Below are 20,960 nucleotides of genomic sequence, written 5' to 3'. Positions count from 1 at the left end.
CCTTTTGGGAGTGGATTCGACACTTTGTACCTAGTTGTTCTTGAATATGCAGCTCTTCATGCTGCACCTCAGAGTTGCAACAGGTGTTGCACCAAGTGTCTTCAAGGATAGATGAAGACCCAGTTACAAATCCACAGCCAACATGGACAGTAGAGATAAACAAGTCAGGCCACACAAGTATAGTATTGCATCTTTATTGCAAGAGAGAGTCATCCTCAACTTGGGTAAAGATCACACCTCCACTAGACACTATTGCTGATGCACCAGGAGAACTTCCTTCTGCTGCAGCAACATCTCTTCCTGAGGAGGAAAGAAAAAGGAAGTCCATAAACCAGTCAAAGGAAGAAGCAAGAGTATGACAGGGTCTACTTACTTCCTCTGGTGCACATTGGTTCACAGGAGTCATGTGCAGTTGGAAGACAGACAGATGTACTGCAGTGGATGTAGAGCTAAGAAGAAAAGATAGATAAGCAGGGGCGCAGATACGTTTTTTTGAACTGGGGGGGGGACAAAAACTGGGGAAGACAAAGCTGCCAGCAAACCAACCCCAACATGCCTGTCAAACTTGTTGTGGGTTACCATAGCAACCAAGCTTGAGCTTGCAACCTGTGCGGTCTGCGCAGCTCAACCAACTGAATATCAGTCTTGTTTGTGAGTTGTTGCAACTATGTATATCGTGCTGTGCACCTCAATAAACCGAATGGTAATTAGTCTTTTGATTTTTCTGTGAGGTTTGCCTTATGCAAAGACAGACAGCATAGACATTTTTTCCTCCCTATAAGTGGGGGGGGACCAAACAAAGTTAATTTAAATCTGGGTGGGACGAATCCCACCCATCCCCCCCTCTATCTGCGCCCGTGTAGATAAGCAATAGAACCCATTTCCTGTATGGAAGTAGTAAGATGAGGCAAGCCTTTACCATCTCTTGCAGTGGAGTCACAGAGGTCTGCTCAACAAATGTGAACATCTTCAGGACAAAGCGTCTGTAATGGGTAGGGTATGCAAGTCCAGAGGCCCCAGTCACTGGGATCAGCTTGGTCAAATAGCGGTCATCCTTGTATGGACATCTATGGATGAGGCAATGTTGTCATGTCTGTTCAGTACATAAACTGGACTACACAAAGGAGACATGGTCAGAACTTACCCCTTCACCAGAAGGTCCCACTGGGGAAGGCTGTAGGGGTTAGGGGAAGCAGTTGCCCAGCAGCTACCCAAAACCAGGACAATATTTGGGTCAGTTCTCCCAGCAATGTGCACCTCAACATAAACAGGCTCCCTCAGAACCTTGGTCACAGGGTAGTCAGTAGCACTGTAGTAGGAGGTATAGGCTACTTGTTCTGTTGGAGACAAGGCAGGGGAATCAGTTCCTGAAGCCATTGACAGTCAGACATGCCAATATCTAGAAGTTGCTCACCTTCTGCACAACCCTTTGTGACACATGAACCTTTTCCTAGTCTTAATTCTACTTGGAATGGTCCAGAAGCAACAACAGGTAGAGGATCAAGATTGGCCAAGTGCTCAACAGCCAAAGCCACAAAGCCAACACCAGAATATTTACACTGGAAATAAACCCTGCAGAAGAAGAAGACAATAGATCAGAAAGGGCCTTCAAGAATCCTCTTATGAGAGAGAGAGAGAGAGAGAGAGAGAGAGAGAGAGCTTACTCATAGTGAGAGTCCCTTGTAATTGAGCCAAGGCGTCCAACTCCAACTTCAGAAGAGCAGACCATCTTGTTTTCATAGACTACATAGCCATCTTGTACCTAGACAGAGTAGAGAGAATGCCTTCTATACATGCCAATAAAAATTAAGGCCACCTATGGAACAACAGGAATTACAAACCTTCATGGTAGTCCCACAAGCTGTTACAGGAAACTGGTATATAACAAAAGCTGTATTTGAGTCAATAGGACCACAGGGTCCTGCATTTCCTCCCAACAGTCTGATGGAATCCAAGCTTATCCTGGGAACCGTTACGTCCCTAGCCACCACCACCACAAACTGGCCATCAAGGGTACACTGGATAGTCACTAGCAACACAAAGGCACAACAAGTGAGGCCAGTTTATCACAGTCAACTCAAATAGGATGTCAAACTTACCTGTTTTCCCATAATAGCATGCCTGGCCATCAAAACAGCAATTTATAGCACGGCATTGAGTAGCATTTATGCCAAGTTCTCCACAAGGAACCCTTTCATAGTCTTGTACTTGGCATTTATCAACCTGACCAGGTGTCTCTGGCTGCAAAGGTGGCACTACAGGAAGCCAAGGAGCTTGAGGAGAAAATTTCACAGGTAGCAGGGATGCAGATGAACTGCTCACAAGAAAAAGCCCCACAACCACCAAACTGAACCCTGTGTTTGCCATTTTTTTCCTAACTACACACACCAACATCTAGCTGATGAGAAATAGTGGCTTTTTATTGTGTCTTTTGTCCTCGTTGTAACCGGAGTCTCCTCCTACTCAACTAGTCATTAATACTGTTCCAGCTGTGCCTCATCATTAAGTGCATTAACAACTGTGTTCATGTTTTGTCGGCCGAAAACTCTCCTGTGTTAGAATGGAATTGAAAAAACACCCAAAAATATTCTACTCTGAGTGATCTTTTGAAAGAGACTTAAGATTACAAAGTATGTTAATCAGATCAATAGCAAATGGAATCTTGAGGAGTTGATTACCATATGTTTGATACTTTTGTTCAGTCTATCAGAAATTGTATTTTACTACTGATTAATTCATTATCAATGTCCATATAATTAGTTATGAATATAACCAGCAAACATACAGAGATTAAATGATGTTTTTGGCCAAACTGACACAGGTTTGTTTTTGTTTTTTCATTTAAAATCACCTAACAGATTCAGGTAAGTAATAAAATGTCCATTTTTCCCCCACAAAAACATGACATTAACTTACTTTCACCAAGTTAAAAAAAAATTTAGTTTTCAATATTGTAGTATTTTCAAAAGGAACACATTTTAACATTTGTTTTTGTATGTTTTTGGCTGGATACTTAAAGCTAGGCGGCCTTTCATTTTCATAAACTCAGTGAAATTTAGTTCCCTCTGAAATGTGTTGATTGTGATATCTGTTTATTTCTGTAATATCTCACAAAATATCAGGCCATTCTGTGGTTGGGAAGTTATTTAATTTGAGGGGATTAAAGCAAATAATGTGCATAAAATTGCTCGCTTGGCGCAGTCAAGCAGACAGAGGAAGTCCGTGTGCGCATGCGCAGGTTTACCTTCTTCTTCTTTTGGGTTTTACGGCAGCTGGCATCCACAGTGTTGCATTACTGCCATCTACAGGTTTCCCTTTGAGCGTGCACTGACAGTTTCAATATTCTTGAGTGAACGGGGAAAGCCCACCACGTGATGCATGATGTAGTATCTTGAATTGGGTCATGGTGAAGCAGGAAAATATAGAGGAGATTTTAGGGCCACGTGGCCCTAAATTCATTCATTGTTCTATTTAAAAAACCTAATAAAATTGGAAGTCTGTGGTTTGAAATCAGTAGCTTTCGGTCCACTAAACAAAAATAATTGGGTGTCAGGGAAAATTATTTTTATGACCTACACTTGAAAAATCTGAAAGGCAGTATAACTTAAAAAAAAAAATCAACCAGTATTTCAAAAACAGTATTTGACTAGTCCATCCGTCCATCCATCCATCCATCCATCCATCCATCCATCCATCCATTTTCTTCCACGTATCTGAAGTTGGGTCATGGCGGCAGCAGGCTTAGCAGGGTATTCCAGGTGTCCCTCTCCCCAGCAATGCTTTCCAGTTCCTCCTGGGGGATCCCAAGGCGCTCCCAGGCCAGATGAGATATATAATCTCTCCATGTTCTTGGTCTACCCCACGGTCTCCTCCCAGCTGGCCATGACCGGAAAACCTCCAAAGGAAGGCACCCAGGAGGCATCCTAATCAGATGCCCGAACCACAGCTGACTCCTTTGGACATGAAGGAGCAGCAGCTCTACTCCAAGATCCCTCCGGATGTCTGAGCTCCTCACCCTATCTCTGAGGGTGAGCCCAGCCACCCTACGGAGAAAGACTAGTTATCTTTTTCATTGTTAAGCCAAACACTGATTCAGGATATTTTTAGGTTGTTTTAGCACAGAATGCATCAGGCTGCACTTTAATTAGCAGGATTACAAAAGATGCATATTATATTTCCAATTTCAGTGTCTTTTAGGCAATACATGTGAAAATAAAAATAAAAAAAACCTTCTTAAAATGCAGTCATGTGGACAACTTGTGGCAATCTCTGATTCTGGAACTGAAAGTGTGCAGTGTGGAAGCTCATATCCATCAGCATCTCCTTCCTTCTAACTTAATGAATGGCCTTCCCTGAGTGGAGAATAACATGTCTACAGCAGTGTCTGGGAGTTTTTTCCAAGCCAATACTGACCTGGACACACGAGTTGAGCTTGACTGGTTTGTGATGATTTTTTTTCTTCTTTGTTAAACATTTTTTTCACCTTGTGATTATTTGGGTGGGGCTTTCATCCAGAGTGACTTACTGACAGGATACAATACAACTGAGCAGTTGAGGGTTTCGGGTTTTGTTCAAAGATCAAACAGTGGCAGCTTGGTGGTGCTGGGATTTGATCTCATAACATTCTGATCAATAGCCCAAAGCCTTAAACACCCATGGATATATTCACCAGAGTCATTTCACACAATGTACAGTTGATTATAGAATGGTTGGTTTCATCTTGCTCAAGATATTTAGCTGCCTTCTTTACCTTCTGCCTCACAGTTTTTTCCACTACCTGAATAGTTGACATCCCCGTAGCAGTGACTAGTAAATATATCCCCTCCATAAGTTGTACCAGTGAATCCAATAAATGTTTAGCTGAAACCATGTTTAGAGCAACAGATCAGAGTCAGTATCATACATATTATAAAGCTCTACCATTGTGCTGAACCGTTTCCTAGATGTTATATAATCTAATGTTATTCCTGAAGAAGACATGGTGTCAAAAAACACAGAGATAAGAAGAGAGAGAGAGAGAGAGAGAGAGAGAGAGAGAGAGAGTTTTGTGTTGTCAGACTGTATCACTGTTATGCAGCATTTTTCATCTCCATTGAAACACAACTCCTCGTGTTAACAGAATGAGAAGAAATATAGGTCTCTCTCTATCTAAACGAGAAATCATTCATGTCAAGAGGAAGGAGGACAGCATGGCCCTCACAGGGATTTCAGTTTCTAAATAGTACATGCATTATCATAAAAAAACCCCATCAAAACTGCATCAGACTTAAAATGGTACAGCAGCTATGAAAAGGTCGCAGCACATTCACATGGGTAGTGTCTCACACCGCATTGCATGAAACAGGATGAGTATTACAGAAATGTATTCATCTTTTTTAGATTCGCATGCAATCCAGAACCCCTGCAGTCATATCGCTACATCTGTATTTTCATAAAAATTAGATTAGTCCAAACAAACAAATAGGTAAATACATTAAAAGAAAGAAGTTTTCTGTGTAGATCACATGAAGAAGTCCGTGTTTAAAATTCTAGGATGCAGGCTGAAATCAGAAATAACCCAAACCCAGCTCTCTCTGAAGCCCGTGCACGTCTCAGTTTGATCGAGTGTGTGCTGAGTTGTGTGAGACAGTCGAGAAGTCTGACAGCTCTCTATTTTAATTCTGTAAAAACAGCTTTGGCTGAAGCCTCCTCTCTTATGAAAGGTCTGTGCTCGGCTTCATTGATTGTACACTGCAGTTTTTTCTCTGCCTTTCTCCATCTCAGATTCTGGGTTTGACTATAAAGGACCTGATGAGTTTTAGAAAGAGTGATCAATCTTGTTTCTCCAGAATCATACCATGATTGTATATCAGGGGTGTCCAACTTTATTCCTGCATTCAGTATGACTGAATAAATCTTATTTATAATAAATAAGCAAGGCTTTACTGATGTAATTCAGTGTGTTTGAAGAGGGAAATTATTCACTCTTTACATGGCTTTGTCTCCACATGGCCCTGAGATCCTGAAAGAATATTTTAAGGATTCTTAGGACTTTAAATTCTGGTTTTACCTTCATGACGACACGGTGGTGTAGCTGTTAGCACTGTTGCCTCACAACAAGAAGGTTCTGGGTTCGAGCCCAGTGACCAACGGAGGCCTTTCTGTGTGGAGTTTGCATGTTCTCCCTGTGTCTGTGTGAGTTTCCCCCACAGTCCAAAGACATGCAGTTAGGTTAACGTGGGATAGCCTTGGGCTGAAGTACCCAAGAGTGGTGGTGTGTACGTACCCAGCAGCTTTGCTCTCCTATGATGAAAGAAATTTTGTTGTATGTTCATGCAGTGACAATAAAGGCATTCTATTCTATTCTTAACCCTTAGTTGTGATGTGTGAAGGTGGACACAAACTGTCAGGGACAGACTGGTGGACACACCAGGAGGAAAGCGCTATCTACCGTCTTTTGCATGCACGAACCCACAGATAACCATGATTGGCTCATGTCACTGTGATTGACAGGGGAGGGAGAAAATGCCCCTCCCCTCTTGAGACCATGGCCAATTTTGCTCATCACAGCATTTGATGGCATCATCAAGATGCAAACCAGTGTTAAGGGACTGCTTTAGTAACTTGTAAATAACTGCATTTCTAAAGTACAGTGGTGCTTGAAAGTTTGTGAAGCCTTTAGAATTTTCTATATTTCTGCATAAATATGACATCATCAGATTTTCACACAAGTCCTAAAAGTAGATAAAGAGAACCCAGTTAAACAAATGAGACAAATATATTATACTTGGTCATTTATTTATTGAGGAAAATGATCCAATATTACATATCTGTGAGTGGCAAAAGTATGTGAACCCCTAGGATTAGCAGTTAATTTGAAGGTGAAATTAGAGTCAGATGTGTTCAATCAGTGGGATGACAATCAGGTGTGAGTGGGCACCCTGTTTTATTTAAAGAACAGGGATCTATCAAAGTCTGATCTTCACAACACATGTTTGTGGAAGTGCATCATGGCACGAACAAAGGAGATTTCTGAGGACCTCAGAAAAAGCGTTGTTGATGCTCATCAGTCTGGAAAAGGTTACAAAACCATCTCTAAAGAGTTTGAACTCCACCAATCCACAGTCAGACAGATTGTGTACAAATGGAGGAAATTCAAGACCATTGTTACCCTCCCCAGGAGTGGTCGACCAACAAAGATCACTCCAAGAGCAAGGTGTGTAATAGTCGGCGAGGTCACAAAGGACCCCAGGGTAACTTCTAAGCAACTGAAGGCCTCTCTCACATTGGCTAATGTTAATGTTCATGAGTCCACCATCAGGAGAACACTGAACAACAATGGTGTGCATGGCAGGGTTGCAAGGAGAAAGTCACTGCTCTCCAAAAAGAACATTGCTGCTCATCTGCAGTTTGCTAAAGATCACGTGGACAAGCCAGAAGGCTATTGGAAAAATGTGTTGTGGACGGATGAGACCAAAATAGAACTTTTTGGTTTAAATGAGAAGCGTTATGTTTGGAGAAAGGAAAACACTGCATTCCAGCATAAGAACCTTATCCCATCTGTGAAACATGGTGGTGGTAGTATCATGGTTTGGGCCTGTTTTGCTGCATCTGGGCCAGGACGGCTTGCCATCACTGATGGAACAATGAATTCTGAATTATACCAGCGAATTCTAAAGGAAAATGTCAGGACATCTGTCCATGAACTGAATCTCAAGAGAAGGTGGGTCATGCAGCAAGACAACGACCCTAAGCACACAAGTCGTTCTACCAAAGAATGGTTAAAGAAGAATAAAGTTAATGTTTTGGAATGGCCAAGTTAAAGTCCTGACCTTAATCCAATCGAAATGTTGTGGAAGGACCTGAAGCGAGCAGTTCACGTGAGGAAACCCACCAACATCCCAGAGTTGAAGCTGTTCTGTACGGAGGAACGGGCTAAAATTCCTCCAAGCCGGTGTGCAGGACTGATCAACAGTTACCGCAAACGTTTAGTTGCAGTTATTGCTGCACAAGGGGGTCACACCAGATACGGAAAGCAAAGGGTCACATACTTTTGCCACTCACAGATATGTAATATTGGATCATTTTCCTCAATAAATAAATGGCCAAGTATAATATTTTTGTCTCGTTTGTTTAACTGGGTTCTCTTTATCTACTTTTAGGACTTGTGCGAAAATCTGATGATGTTTTAGCTCATATTTATGCAGAAATATAGAAAATTCTAAAGGTTCACAAACTTTCAAGCACCACTGTAGCATACAATTTCACGTTGAAATTGTAACTTTGCACTAATTTGTGTCATGCATGTTAGTGTAGTTCAAGATATAGACTTAAGGCTGCTTTACATTGTATGATTTATCGTGATAAACCTGTGGCCAAAGAATTCCATGTTTGTGAGGTAAAGTCGGTGGTCTCACATCACTTACTACGATCGCTGATTGATGATTTCCTTATCAGTGATCAATTTAGGTCCTTTACAACCAAAGATAGATGACAAATTAGTTTTGGTAGTGTTGGAAATTTTGAATCAAAATCTTAGAATGTGAACGATGCTCTGAGACACATCTTAAAAGTCACCGATAGAAGCGATATCACATCAGCAAAACTGTTTTGAGAAAATCTTAATAGTTTATTCTGACTTGCAGTACACATGATCATTACCCATTATAGCTATCCATTATACACTCACCGGCCACTTTATTAAGAACACCCATACACCTACCTGCTGTTTTCTGCAGTTCTGTAATCAGCCGATCCTTCAACAGCAGCACGATGCATCAAATCATACAGATACAAATCAAGAGCTTCAGTTAATGTTCACAATGTTCAAACATCAGAATGGGAAAAACTGTGATCTCAAAGAAGTGTGATGACACGGTGGTGTAGTGGTTAGCACGGTCGCCTCACAGCAAGAAGGTCCGGGTTCAAGCCCCGTGGCCAGCGAGGGCCTTTCTGTGTGGAGTTTGCGTGTTCTCCCTGTGTCTGCATGGGTTTCCTCCGGGTGCTCCGGTTTCCCCCACAGTCCAAAGACATGTGGTTAGGTTAATATGGGACGGCCTTGAGCGCGGCACCGAACTCCCAACTGCTCCCCGGGCGCTGTTAGCATGGCTGCCCACTGCTCTGGGTGTGTGTGTGTGTGTGTGCGCTCATTGCTCATGCGTGTGTACATGTGTGTGTTCACTGCTTCAGATGGGTTAAATGCAGAGAGGAATTTCACAAGCGTGTGATGAATAAAGTTGTTGTTGTTCTTCTTCTTCTTTCTTTCACTGTGGCACAGAGGTGGACAAAGTACCCAAGTTTATTACTTAAGTCAAAGTACAGATCCCACTGGTTAAATGTTACTCTGATAAAAATGAAAGTTGTCCAGTCGAATTTTTACTTAAAGCAGATGCGCAGAACCTTTATTTTTAAATACATTTCTGAGTGGATAGTATCTCCATCCTTGACTCTTGTATGCTGCATAAATGGGCATAAATATATATATATATTTTTGAGAGTTAAAATCGACCGCAAAGTTGCCATTGGAGCTGCCCCGCTGAGCCAGCCAGCCCTGAGTGCGTGACGTCACAGCGGGAACCGGTTTTAAGGCCGAGGCTTTTTACAGCTATAGACCAAAGTCATATAAATAAAAATTTATGGTGAAAGTAAGAAACACCGTTACCGACTTGCTCAACTAAGACTGATTTGACTTCACTGATTGTGGGTTGACTCTCATTAAAACAGGATGGGTGTTATAACTTATGCAACATACATGTACATGCATGCATTTTCACTGATAAAACGTAAAAGGCTCATTAAATAATCAGATGAAAGGAGACAATCACATTCTGAAGCAAATTAAATAATCTTATACCGCTAACTTAAACACACAATACAAGTTACATGGATTAATCTAAATGCAGGTAAACAACGTGCTGTTTTATCCAAATGAGAGTCGGAGCGTAACCCGTCTGTGTTCTCGCTTCTTGTAGGCCGATCTCATGGCTGATTGTTTTGAAACAATCTGACTTTCAGTTGTTCGTTCAGTTCTCCGTTCATTCACTTCCACGTAAGGGTGAGATGGCAGCGATATCCAGTTTAGAAATCAGACGGCTGCTCCACTCATTCTCTCCATACTGTGTACTCCGCCATTACTGCTCAGCTCAGGCAATTACTAAAACCCGGGATGGAACGGGACGTCACCGGTTTTAGCAACAACTGCAGGGAGGTCACTGCGCGAGCAATATGTCCCGTCCTGTTCCATCCTGGGTTTTAGCAACAACCCTCGGCTCACACTCTGGGAGGACTGGTGCAACTGAACTTACTTTCCTTTTATTGTAGTTTTCTTTTCCTTTAATTGTTGGTACTGCACCCTCTTTCAATACGGGCTTATAGCCAACGCTCCTCAACAGATCAGAGGTTTTGTACGAGTCTTCAGTAAAATGTGCAGAGCAGAGGAGAGACCACTTCACAATGTGCCTGTGAACTTCTCACAAAACGCGTCCAAATCTTTGCAGTTTGAACATTCTTGGGCCATGAATGCAACGTAAATCCACCTTCTGTCATGTTGCTGCACCGGCCAGCAGCACATCTATGTAGCATGGCGATAAATTAGCTCAAAATGGAGGATCAGAGTTGCAGTCAGCTCTGTGTTTTAGTATAGCGGAAATGGCGACGAGACCGATAGACTTCCTGCTGTGACGTTACAGACGTCAAGCTCATTCACTCAGACCGCTACCTATATACAGTAAACCACTTTAATCATAAAAAAATATTATATTAGATTTATTGTTAACACTTAAAACTATTCCTGTGCCATTCTTGAGGTCTCAAGGCATTTATAAACAAAAAGTGAGGTCATGGCTCTGCGTATATGCTTTAAGTTAAAGTACTGAAGTACTTGCTTTTAAAAATACTTAAGTATTAAAAGTACATTTTCTATCAATGCACTTTTGTATAATTGCCACAATGCTTACAAAACCTAATGCCTCTGAAGCAGTGACTGGATTTTCTGACTAGTTTGTAGAACCTGTAGAGCTGAAGCTCCACCTGACGCTAGCAAACTCTTTTCAAACTCGAAATCATATTGGGTAGCTAATGTTACTAGAAAAGAAAGATTTCTACATTCTGTTTATTTGGCAAGATTATGCTAAAGTTAATGTCATTCATGTTAGCGTAACTCTGTTTTTACATGCTAACTAACAGTGTCCAAGTTAACTAGCTATGTGTAAACATTAGCTGTGAACAAGGCTGTAGCAACTTTGCAGGCAAATCCATAGAAAGTCCTTTGACTAACCAGACTGCATAGCTATTGCAGCGTTATCACTAGCTCTAAAAACACAGCTTTCTCTTCACAAGCTTTCTCTTGGAATAAAACTTTTACATACCTCAATATGCTTCTGTAGGTTGGACGGCAAGTTTTTGAACGCCGTGATGTGATTCGTTTTAGGCAAACAAAGCATTTAAAATGAAACAAATCTTTAATCCTTTCTGAAAACTGAAACATGGGTTCCAGGTATGGCCATGGGTGCGTGCGTTCCCCAGAAAAACCGCCTCCTTCCATTCTGCCATCAGCTGATGGTGTTCAAAAAATGCTGCTGAGAAACTGAACTTGATTTTATACAGTCTAAGGATGAGACGTGACCCTCGTGACAGGGTTAGGGTTAGGCTGTCTCATTGTCACCTGTGAAAAAAACAATCAGGTTTTATAAAAGAAAACAAACATCCACTTTCAAAGCTGCTTCATCGTAACGAGTAACGGGTTCCTTGATAGAAATGTCGTGGAGTGAAAAGTACAATATTTGTCTTTCAAATGTAGTGAAGTTAAAGTCATAAGTTTCCAAAAAAAGTACGACTCAAAGTACAGGGAATCAAGAAGTGTACTTAAGTACAGAACTCAGGTAAGTGTACTTCGTTACCGTCCACCTCTGCTGTGGTATGGGTGTTGGTTTGATCCAGATGGACTGGTTTGAGTATTTCAGAAGCTGCTGATCTCCTGGGGTTTTCACACACAACAGTCTCTAGAGTTTACACAGAATGGTGCAGAAAACAAAAGCACATCGAGTGAGCGACAGTTCTGTGGGTGGAAACAAACGCCTTGTTGATAAGAGAGGGTCAGAGGGAAATGGACAGACTGGTTCGAGCTGCCAGGAAGGATATAGTAACTCATATAATCACTCTTTACAACCGTGGTGAGCAGAAAAGCATCTCAGCAACAGAAAAGCAACAGCAGAAGAACACACTGGGTTCCACTCCTGCAGCCAAGAACAGCGATATTAGAAAATGTTGTCTCCTGTATGAATGTGGTCAAAGCCATAATCAAGACGACCTATGAAACAGTCCTGTTAATATGTATTATAAATAAACATAATTCCATTCATACAACTGAATTTAAACATTCCTTTTAGGCTCCGTGTGCAACTTTACACTTGATAAGGATGCTAATCATTTGACTTCAATATTCAAGTTAAAGATTTTAAGTGTAAATTAGAAAGATTTAACTAATAATTGTAATAGACTAATGTGTAGTTTCAGGGAAAAAAAGGCTTAGCTGCTGGAGTTCAGGATTGAATCTCACCCTCGTTTCATGTCTGTCACCTGTATTTTTTTTTTTTAAATAGAAGCTGCATTTTCACTGGCACAAAAGCAAACCTAGGCACTGAGATGCATATCCGAGTCATGCGTCTGAAATGCACTTGAGTAGAAAATAAATTGGTGGCAGACTTCATAGCTACCAGAAAATGTGTTTCACTCTCTAGTAACCATATGATGGAGATCTGATTTCTCGATAATACACCGAGTTAGCATAATGCATACGAGTAGGAGGGTGTGATTTGGGATTTTTTTTTTGACTTAAACTGAGAGTATTTTTACAGTAATTCATTTCTCCTTGTTGACCTTCAGATTTTATGAGCATTATCTCCAAATATGCACCGCAGTGAGCTAATTTTACTGTAATGACTGAGCAAAGCATCATAATGGTATCGTAATTAAGAGGTCATGCGTGCTAATATTGATCCAGTTAAAAGAAATTGCACAAATCCAGAAACACCTTTCAGCATTTAAAAGCCTTTACAAATGTATTTTTACAATTCCTTACAAAATTTACTAGTCATTGAGGCGGCACGGTGGTGTAGTGGTTAGCGCTGTCGCCTCACAGCAAGAAGGTCTGGGTTCGAGCCCCGTGGCCGGCGAGGGCCTTTCTGTGTGGAGTTTGCATGTTCTCCCCGTGTCCGCGTGGGTTTCCTCCGGGTGCTCTGGTTTCCCCCACAGTCCAAAGACATGCAGGTTAGGTTAACTGGTGACTCTAAATTGAGCGTAGGTGTGAATGTGAGTGTGAATGGTTGTCTGTGTCTATGTGTCAGCCCTGTGATGACCTGGCGACTTGTCCAGGGTGAACCCCGCCTTTCGCCCGTAGTCAGCTGGGATAGGATCCAGCTCGCCTGCGACCCTGTAGAAGGATAAAGCGGATACAGATAATGAGATGAGAATAATACATCGTATTTAAAAAATAACTTATTTCAAACTTCAAAAGCAGCATGCAAATGTAACAACAGTGCGGCGCAGACTTGTGTCACTTATCTACACCGAGTCACATACAGTGGTGCTTGAAAGTTTGTGAACCCTTTAGAATTTTCTATATTTCTGCATAAATATGACCTAAAACATCATCAGATTTTCACACGTCCTAAAAGTAGATAAAGAGAACCCAGTTAAACAAATGAGACAAATATATTATACTTGGTCATTTATTTATTGAGGAAAATAATCCAATATTACATATCTGTGAGTGGCAAAAGTATGTGAACCCCTAGGATTAGCAGTTAATTTGAAGGTGAAATTAGAGTCAGGTGTTTTCAATCAATGGGATGACAATCAGGTGTGAGTGGGCACCCTGTTTTATTTAAAGAACAGGGATCTATCAAAGTCTGATCTTCACAACACATGTTTGTGGAAGTGTATCATGGCACGAACAAAGGAGATTTCTGAGGACCTCAAAAAAAGCATTGTTGATGCTCATCAGGCTGGAAAAGGTTACAAAACCATCTCTAAAGAGTTTGGACTCCACCAATCCACAGTCAGGCAGATTGTGTACAAATGGAGGAAATTCAAGACCATTGTTACCCTCCCCAGGAGTGGTCGACCAACAAAGATCACTCCAAGAGCAAGGCGTGTTATAGTCGGCGAGGTCACAAAGGACCCCAGGGTAACTTCTAAGCAACTGAAGGCCTCTCTCACATTGGCTAATGTTAATGTTCATGAGTCCACCATCAGGAGAACACTGAACAACAATGGTGTGCATGGCAGGGTTGCAAGGAGAAAGCCACCGCTCTCCAAAAAGAACATTGCTGCTCATCTGCAGTTTGCTAAAGATCACGTGGACAAGCCAGAAGGCTATTGGAAAAATGTTTTGTGGATGGATGAGACCAAAATGGAACTTTTTGGTTGAAATGAGAAGTGTTATGTTTGGAGAAAGGAAAACACTGCATTCCAGCATAAGAACCTTATCCCATCTGTGAAACATGGTGGTGGTAGTGTCATAGTTTGGGCCTGTTTTGCTGCATCTGGGCCAGGACAGCTTGCCATCATTGATGGAACAATGAATTCTGAATTATACCTGTGAATTCTAAAGGAAACTATCAGGAACTGAATCGCAAGAGAAAGTGGGCCATGCAGCAAGACAACGCCCCTAAGCACAGAAGTCATTCTACCAAAGAATGGTTAAAGAAGAATAAAGTTAATGTTTTGGAATGGCCAAGTCAAAGTCCTGACCTTAATCCAATGGAAATGTTGTGGAAGGACCTGAAGCGAGCAGTTCATGTGAGGAAACCCACCAACATCCCAGAGTTGAAGCTGTTCTGTACGGAGGAATGGGCTAAAATTCCTCCAAGCCGGTGTGCAGGACTGATCAACAGTTACCAGAAACATTTAGTTGCAGTTATTGCTGCACAAGGGGGTCACACCAGATACTGAAAGCAAAGGGTCACATACTTTTGCCACTCACAGATATGTAATATTGGATCATTTTCCTCAATAAATGAATGACCAAGTATAATATTTTTGTCTCGTTTGTTTAACTGGGTTCTCTTTACCTAAATTTAGGACTTTTTGGTTTAAATAAGACCCACCTTCTCTTGAGATTCAGTTCATGGACAGATGTCCTGACATTTTTCTTTAGAATGTGTGAAAATCTGATGATGTTTTAAGTCATATTTATACAGAAATATAGAAAATTCTAAAGGGTTCACAAACTTTCAAGCACCACTGTAAAATACTTTTCATCTTTTGTAATTCTTTCTCACTTACGGTGACACAGCAATTGACCGCCATTCTGCCGGGTCACTCGAGGTGATTATCGAGAAATAGTCAGAATTTTTCAACCAATCCTAGCACACGATTTCCTATAATCACCTGCATATTTATACTAATGGTGGATAAAGCTGTTTATGCCTATTAATGATTATACTATAACAGTGGCTATATCTTATCCAAGTCTTTCATCAGCTAACTCAGCATTACTTACCACCTCAGATGAGAAGAAAATATAACAGTATGGAAACTATATCTGTACCCTTACCTATAAGATTTATAACTTTGATGAAAACAAAAGCTCACAAAGCAAATATTTCATAAATAACTTTTCATTCAGTCTTGTATTAGCCGGGTTCTGACTAAAATCCCAATATTTTAAGCTTTTACCTGTTGTAGCCCAAAATTTTGCTCTATCACTGATACTGGACCAGTGTTGGAAAAGCATACTCTTTTCTTTTCTTTCCTTTTTTTAAAAACAATGCTACCAGTATCTGTCCAATGTTGGTACAGTGTTGTATAGGGAGGGCCGATATAGCCACCCAAAATACAAGAGTGACTCAAATTAAAAACAAGACTCTCCATTTCATTCAGTGAAAGTGTCCCAGCGCTTAGCAAGAGTTCAAATTCCTCTAAAAAAAAAAAACCTGATTCAGTTATAATTTATGTTGTTATAATTTGACTCACCCTCGCAGAGGGGAAAACATCAGCTTGCTGCCGAGGATGTTTAGAGCTGAGTGTGTAATGCTAAAATGGTAGTCATAAAATTCATTACTTAGCCACATTAAGCTTCAATTTTGATGGACAACCTAAGAAACAAACTTCGGATACCAATCTAGTTTTGGCTGATTGACTACATCTACAATATACAGTATATTGCCAAAAGTATGTGCACCCCATCACCCCCATGTGTCCTTGTTGAACAACCCATTCCAGATTTATTCCCACTCTGCTGTTATAATAAGCTCCACTCTTCTCTTCTCTCCTGAGAAGGCTTTCCACTAGAATTTTGGGTGTGGCTGTGGGGACGTGTGTGTGGTGACACGGTGGTGCAGAGATTAGCACTGTTGCCTCAGAGCAGGAAGGTTCCGGGTTTGAACCTCATGGCCGACGGGGGCCTTTCTGTGTGGAGTTTGCATGTTCTCTCCATTTCCTCTGGGTGCTCTGGTTTCCCCCACAGATTAAGTTAGCTGGATAGATTGGGGAGGTGTAAAACCTATACCAAATAAAATATGTGGAGCAGATCCACTGTGGCGACCCCTAACAGGAGCAGCTGGAAGAAGAAGCTGTGGGGATGTGTGTTCATTCAGCTACAAGAGCATTAGTGAGGTCAGGGCCTGATGTTGTGTAAGGAGGCCTGGGGTTCAGTTGGTGTTCCCAGTCCTGTCAATAATTTTTAGAGTAGGGGGCATTTGGAAAAGAGTAATAAGCAGACCCACCACCGTGATGCAAAAAAATGGCGGGGGGTCCAGGGGTACGTCCCTAGGAAATTCTTCAATGATAGATGTATAGATTCTTACGCTTACCCATTTTTCCTGCTTCCAACACATCAACTTCAAGAGCTGACTGTTCTCCTTCTTGCTGCCTAATATATCCCACCCCTCAACAGGTGTCATTGTAATGAGCTATTTAAATAATATTGGCTGGCATTGAGTAGTATATCAGATATATTCCATTCAGCTAGCATGATACTGAATGAGTCGAAGACGAGTAGCTGAATGGACTATATCAGATAGACCATGAAAAAAAAAGCCAGCCAATATTATTATTATAATTATTATACATACACATTACTTTCAGGTGTTCAAGACGACTTTCTCTTTCAAAATTCTCTCAAAATCTTCCATATTTAAGCAAGCAATCCTGGTGGCCATATTTGTTTACAAATTGTCACAGTCACTTTCAAGTGCGGAAGTTTTATGTCTCTGACATGTGATGTCATGTTTTCTTGACAACTGTGCAATATCGTAAACCATATTCAATGCTCATTCTCCATTGATGCAATACAAGTAGGATAAGCGATATGCTAACAATATTGTATGTGATCGAACCAAATGAATAGAACACACGCCATCGAAAGAGTGTCCTGTATGGATAATTGTAGTGAAGTGAGAGAGCAGTCACCTCATCCTGTCTTGAACCCAGGTCAATGGAGTACCAAACCTGCACCCTGACCACAACACCAAAGAGCCAGGCTCATTAGTATGGCAGTCAGAGCACATACTCAACTGTAGTGACAGGCACACCGTCACACTGCCCTCCCATTTGGGAGATGCACCCATGCGCTTCTCACACACAGGTGTCCCTCATGCATCCCCCAGCCATACTTCTCCCATACCAGGGTGCCCCACACACTTGTGCTTTACCCATCTCTAGGGTCCCTTGCACAGGGGCCACCTATCCTGGGGGTCCTTTGTACAACTCACACACAGGGCACACCTCCAGTGGCCTCCTGGCAAGCCATCCCACTTCTGACACCATCTGTAGCAAAGTGAGAGAACAGTCACCTTATCCTGCCTTGACCCCAGGTCTACAGGATACCAAACCTGCACTCTGGCCACAACACCAAAGAGCCAGGCTCAGTGGTATGGCAGTCAGAGCACATACTCAACTGTAGTGACAGGCACTCCGTCACACTGCCCTCCCATTTGGGAGATGCACCCATGTGCTTCTCACACACAGGCGTCCCTCATGCATCCCCCAGCCGTACTTCTCCTATACCAGGGTGCCCCACACACTTGTGCTTCACCCATCTCTGGGGTCCCTTGCACAGGGGTCACCTATCCTGGGGGTCCCTCGTACGACTCACACACAGGGCACACCTCCAATGGCACTCCGTCACACCAATAATCAATGTTATTCACTTCACCTGTATATATTTATTTTTTAGACAAATGTTATTGGCTTATTTGCTTCTTTTGAGCATATTATGACACCAAGTACGAAAAAAAGTAAAACAAAAAACATTTCCGAGGTAAATGGGTACAAGGTAGTCAAGTGACTGTTTACAGTTACAGTACAGGCTTCTTCTTCTTCTTTTGGCTGCTCCTGATTAGGGGTCGCCACAGCGGATCTTTCGTCTCCATTGCTCCCTGTCTTCTGCATCCTTCTCTACCACACCTGCCACTTTCATGTCCTCTCTCACCACATCCATGTATCTCCTCTTTGGCCTTCCTCGTTTTCGTTTGCCTGGCAGCTCCATCCTCAACATTCTCCTTCCCATATGCTCTGCATCTCTTCTCAGGATGTGCCCATACCATCTCAGTCTCATCTCTCTTAGCTTCATTCCCAAGCTCTCCACATGTGCTGTCCCTCTGATGTGCTCGTTCCTTATCCTGTCCAACCTCGTCACTTCCATCGCAAACCTTAACATCCTCAACTCCGCCACCTCCAACTTTGCCTCCTGTCTCTTCGTTAAGGGTACGGTCTCCAATCCGTACATCACAGCTGGTCTCACTACTGTCTTATACATCTTACCTTTCACTTTTGCTGGGACTTTCCGATCACAAATGACTCCCGAAATCCTTCTCCAACTGCTCCACCCTGCCTGCACTCTCTTTCTCACCTCACTATCGCAGCCCCCATTTTCCTGCACAGTTACTACTACTACTCAGGTCAATGTCTCAGGACAACGAGAATGATAACTCCAAACATTCCTATCCAACATGCTAGAGTCCAGCTCATTGATGTGTTGCAGGCCTGTGTCTCTGAGGAGCGTGTCGATGAACGTTGACTGTGGTCTTCCACGTGATGAGGAACCGTGGGTTGGCTGCAAAGTGACTGTGTGGTGGGCAGGCAACGACTTGTCTCTGAACATGTGACCAGCAAGATTGAGTCTACGGATTCGAATAGTATCAGAGACTTTTGGTAGTTTACCATATAGCATCCTGTTGTCAACTCTGTCCCTCCAGCTAAAATTTAGAACCTTCCTCAACATGCGGGTATAGGTGCCATCCCGCATGTTGAGGAAGGTTCTAAAAGAGACATCTCTTCCTGCTTGGTCAGTGACCACGTGGAACTTCCATACAGAAGGATCGTTTCAACCGTTGCTTGAAATAACTGTATCTTGATCTTGTTTGGCATATCACTAGTCCAGATTTTGTTGTACGGTTACAGTACAGGCTAAAAAACAGTAATTGTCGCGTGCTCCTGAGGAGAATAGCGTGTGTAGAGTGTACAAGTCAAGTCAAGTTTATTTATATAGCGCTTTTAACAATAAACATTGTCGCAAAGCAGCTTTACAGAATTTGAACGACTTAAAACATGAGCTAATTTTATCCCTAATAATACATAGGGCCAAATTACTCAATTCTGATTGGTCAATCAAGGAGGACTTTTTTTGTTGCTTGGTTACGGTTACAAAAATTAGCAAATTTTGTTAACAAAATGGCTGACTCCGCTGACTCAGCAATGCCGTGTTTCGCTATATTTGATGAAGAAATGATAAACCAATTGAAAGCTGCAAGAGAAAGAAAATACCAAAAAAAAGGAAGAATATTTGGCTTTCTGTGTTTAAGAAACGGGCCGCAGAAAGACAAATAAACGACTCTCTAGTGGCGTATGAGTGCTGTGAGTTAGACAAGGTGCGATCGCAGTTTTATGCAGAAGTGAGGAAAGAAAATGGGGAAAACTACGAGCCAGACTCTCTTAAAGTAATGCAGGCAGCACTGGATCGGCATCGGAGACGAGAGAAATATCCGGGATCAGTCCTGAAAGATGTTAAAATCCTGCCCAAAATCCTCGTGTCGTGTCGCCGTGTCATGGTGAAAGACGCTTTAGAAACTGATTCAAATGTGCAAGACGGTCTCGCGCCCTGACTGGTTCAGAAAACGTGGATGACAAATGTTGTGAACTTGAACAGCTTCTGAAGTATGAATTCAGCCCTCTATATTATAAACAAGGAACCATATGGGGCTGAGTAAAATTAAGGATCAATTTCACTTGTGATTTCGAAGTTTTTAAATTTTCAAAACTTCAAATTCACTCGTGAATGTAATCCTTAATTTTACTCGGCCCCATACGATCACCGATACTAATAATCGATCGCCAATGATGAAGCCTGTGGCGACGGTGGCAAGGAAAAACTCCCTCAGACGACATGAGGAAGAAACCTCGAGAGGAACCAGACTCAAAAGGGAACCCATCCTCATTTGGGCAGCAGCAGACAGCCTGACTATAACATTAACAGCTTTAACATGAAGTCAGTTTGGTTGATGTTATAAACTCTTCACTGATGGAAACTTGAGTGCAAAACTGTTCATGATAACTGCAGTCCTAAAGTTAGCAAGACAACTGTAGTCCTCAGCCATAAAAGCATTACTGTAAGAGTCCAGAGCGTCCTCCTTACACGTATCTCTTTCTGTCAGAACTTTGAAAAAAAACAAAACAAGTTATAACACAAACAAACAAACAAACAAACAAACAAACAACTCGAGTTGCCTTGGTGATGAAGGAACACGTCAACGCCCCCTTTCGCGCCTTTTTCGACTCGCGCGCACTTCAGCACGCGAGCTCCGTCACACAGCTGCAGGAGCCCCAGCGGCGCGCGCACAGACCAGCGAGGCAGCAGTGCTAACCGCGGCGCCTCTCTCTCTCTCTCACTCACACTCTCTCTCTCACACTCTCTCTCTCACACTCTCTCTCTCACACTCTCTCACACACTCTCTCTCTCTCTCTCTCACACACACACTCTC

General features: G+C 42.1%; 2 protein-coding genes across 2 annotated transcripts in view; one reads left to right on the top strand and one right to left on the bottom strand.

Annotated features, from left to right (window-relative positions):
* Positions 1-20,960, top strand: part of LOC132864475 (NLR family CARD domain-containing protein 3-like) — a 1,256,659-nt gene that overhangs the window by 625,239 nt on the left and 610,460 nt on the right. Inside the window, exon 14 of the mRNA XM_060897892.1 lies at positions 12,689-12,700. Within this exon, the coding sequence (XP_060753875.1) occupies positions 12,689-12,700 (12 nt within the window). The remainder of the gene's footprint in view (positions 1-12,688; positions 12,701-20,960) is intronic.
* LOC132864534 (zona pellucida sperm-binding protein 4-like) lies at positions 194-2,367 on the bottom strand. The gene is made up of 8 exons (XM_060897980.1): positions 2,100-2,367; positions 1,842-2,029; positions 1,665-1,762; positions 1,415-1,572; positions 1,145-1,337; positions 920-1,067; positions 374-449; positions 194-300 (listed from the first exon to the last, which is right to left on the bottom strand). The coding sequence occupies exons 1-8, from the start codon at positions 2,365-2,367 to the stop codon at positions 194-196; spliced, it is 1,236 nt and encodes a 411-aa protein (XP_060753963.1).

This window comes from Neoarius graeffei, chromosome 17, assembly GCF_027579695.1.
Source record: "Neoarius graeffei isolate fNeoGra1 chromosome 17, fNeoGra1.pri, whole genome shotgun sequence".
In the NCBI taxonomy this organism is placed as follows: Eukaryota; Metazoa; Chordata; class Actinopteri; order Siluriformes; family Ariidae; genus Neoarius; species Neoarius graeffei.
Note: the sequence above shows the minus strand (reverse complement) of the source record. Positions and strands in the feature narration are given on the sequence as shown.

Excerpts from the sequence above, each read along its gene's own strand:
- LOC132864534 (XM_060897980.1), bottom strand. The coding sequence starts at position 2,367 with ATGGCAAACACAGGGTTCAGTTTGGTGGTTGTGGGGCTTTTTCTTGTG. Across the intron at positions 1,573-1,664 it reads ACAAGGGACTCTCACTATGA|GGTTTATTTCCAGTGTAAAT; the intron begins GTAAGCTCTCTC and ends CTTCTTCTGCAG. Across the intron at positions 301-373 it reads ACCAATGTGCACCAGAGGAA|GAAGAGATGTTGCTGCAGCA; the intron begins GTAAGTAGACCC and ends TTTCCTCCTCAG.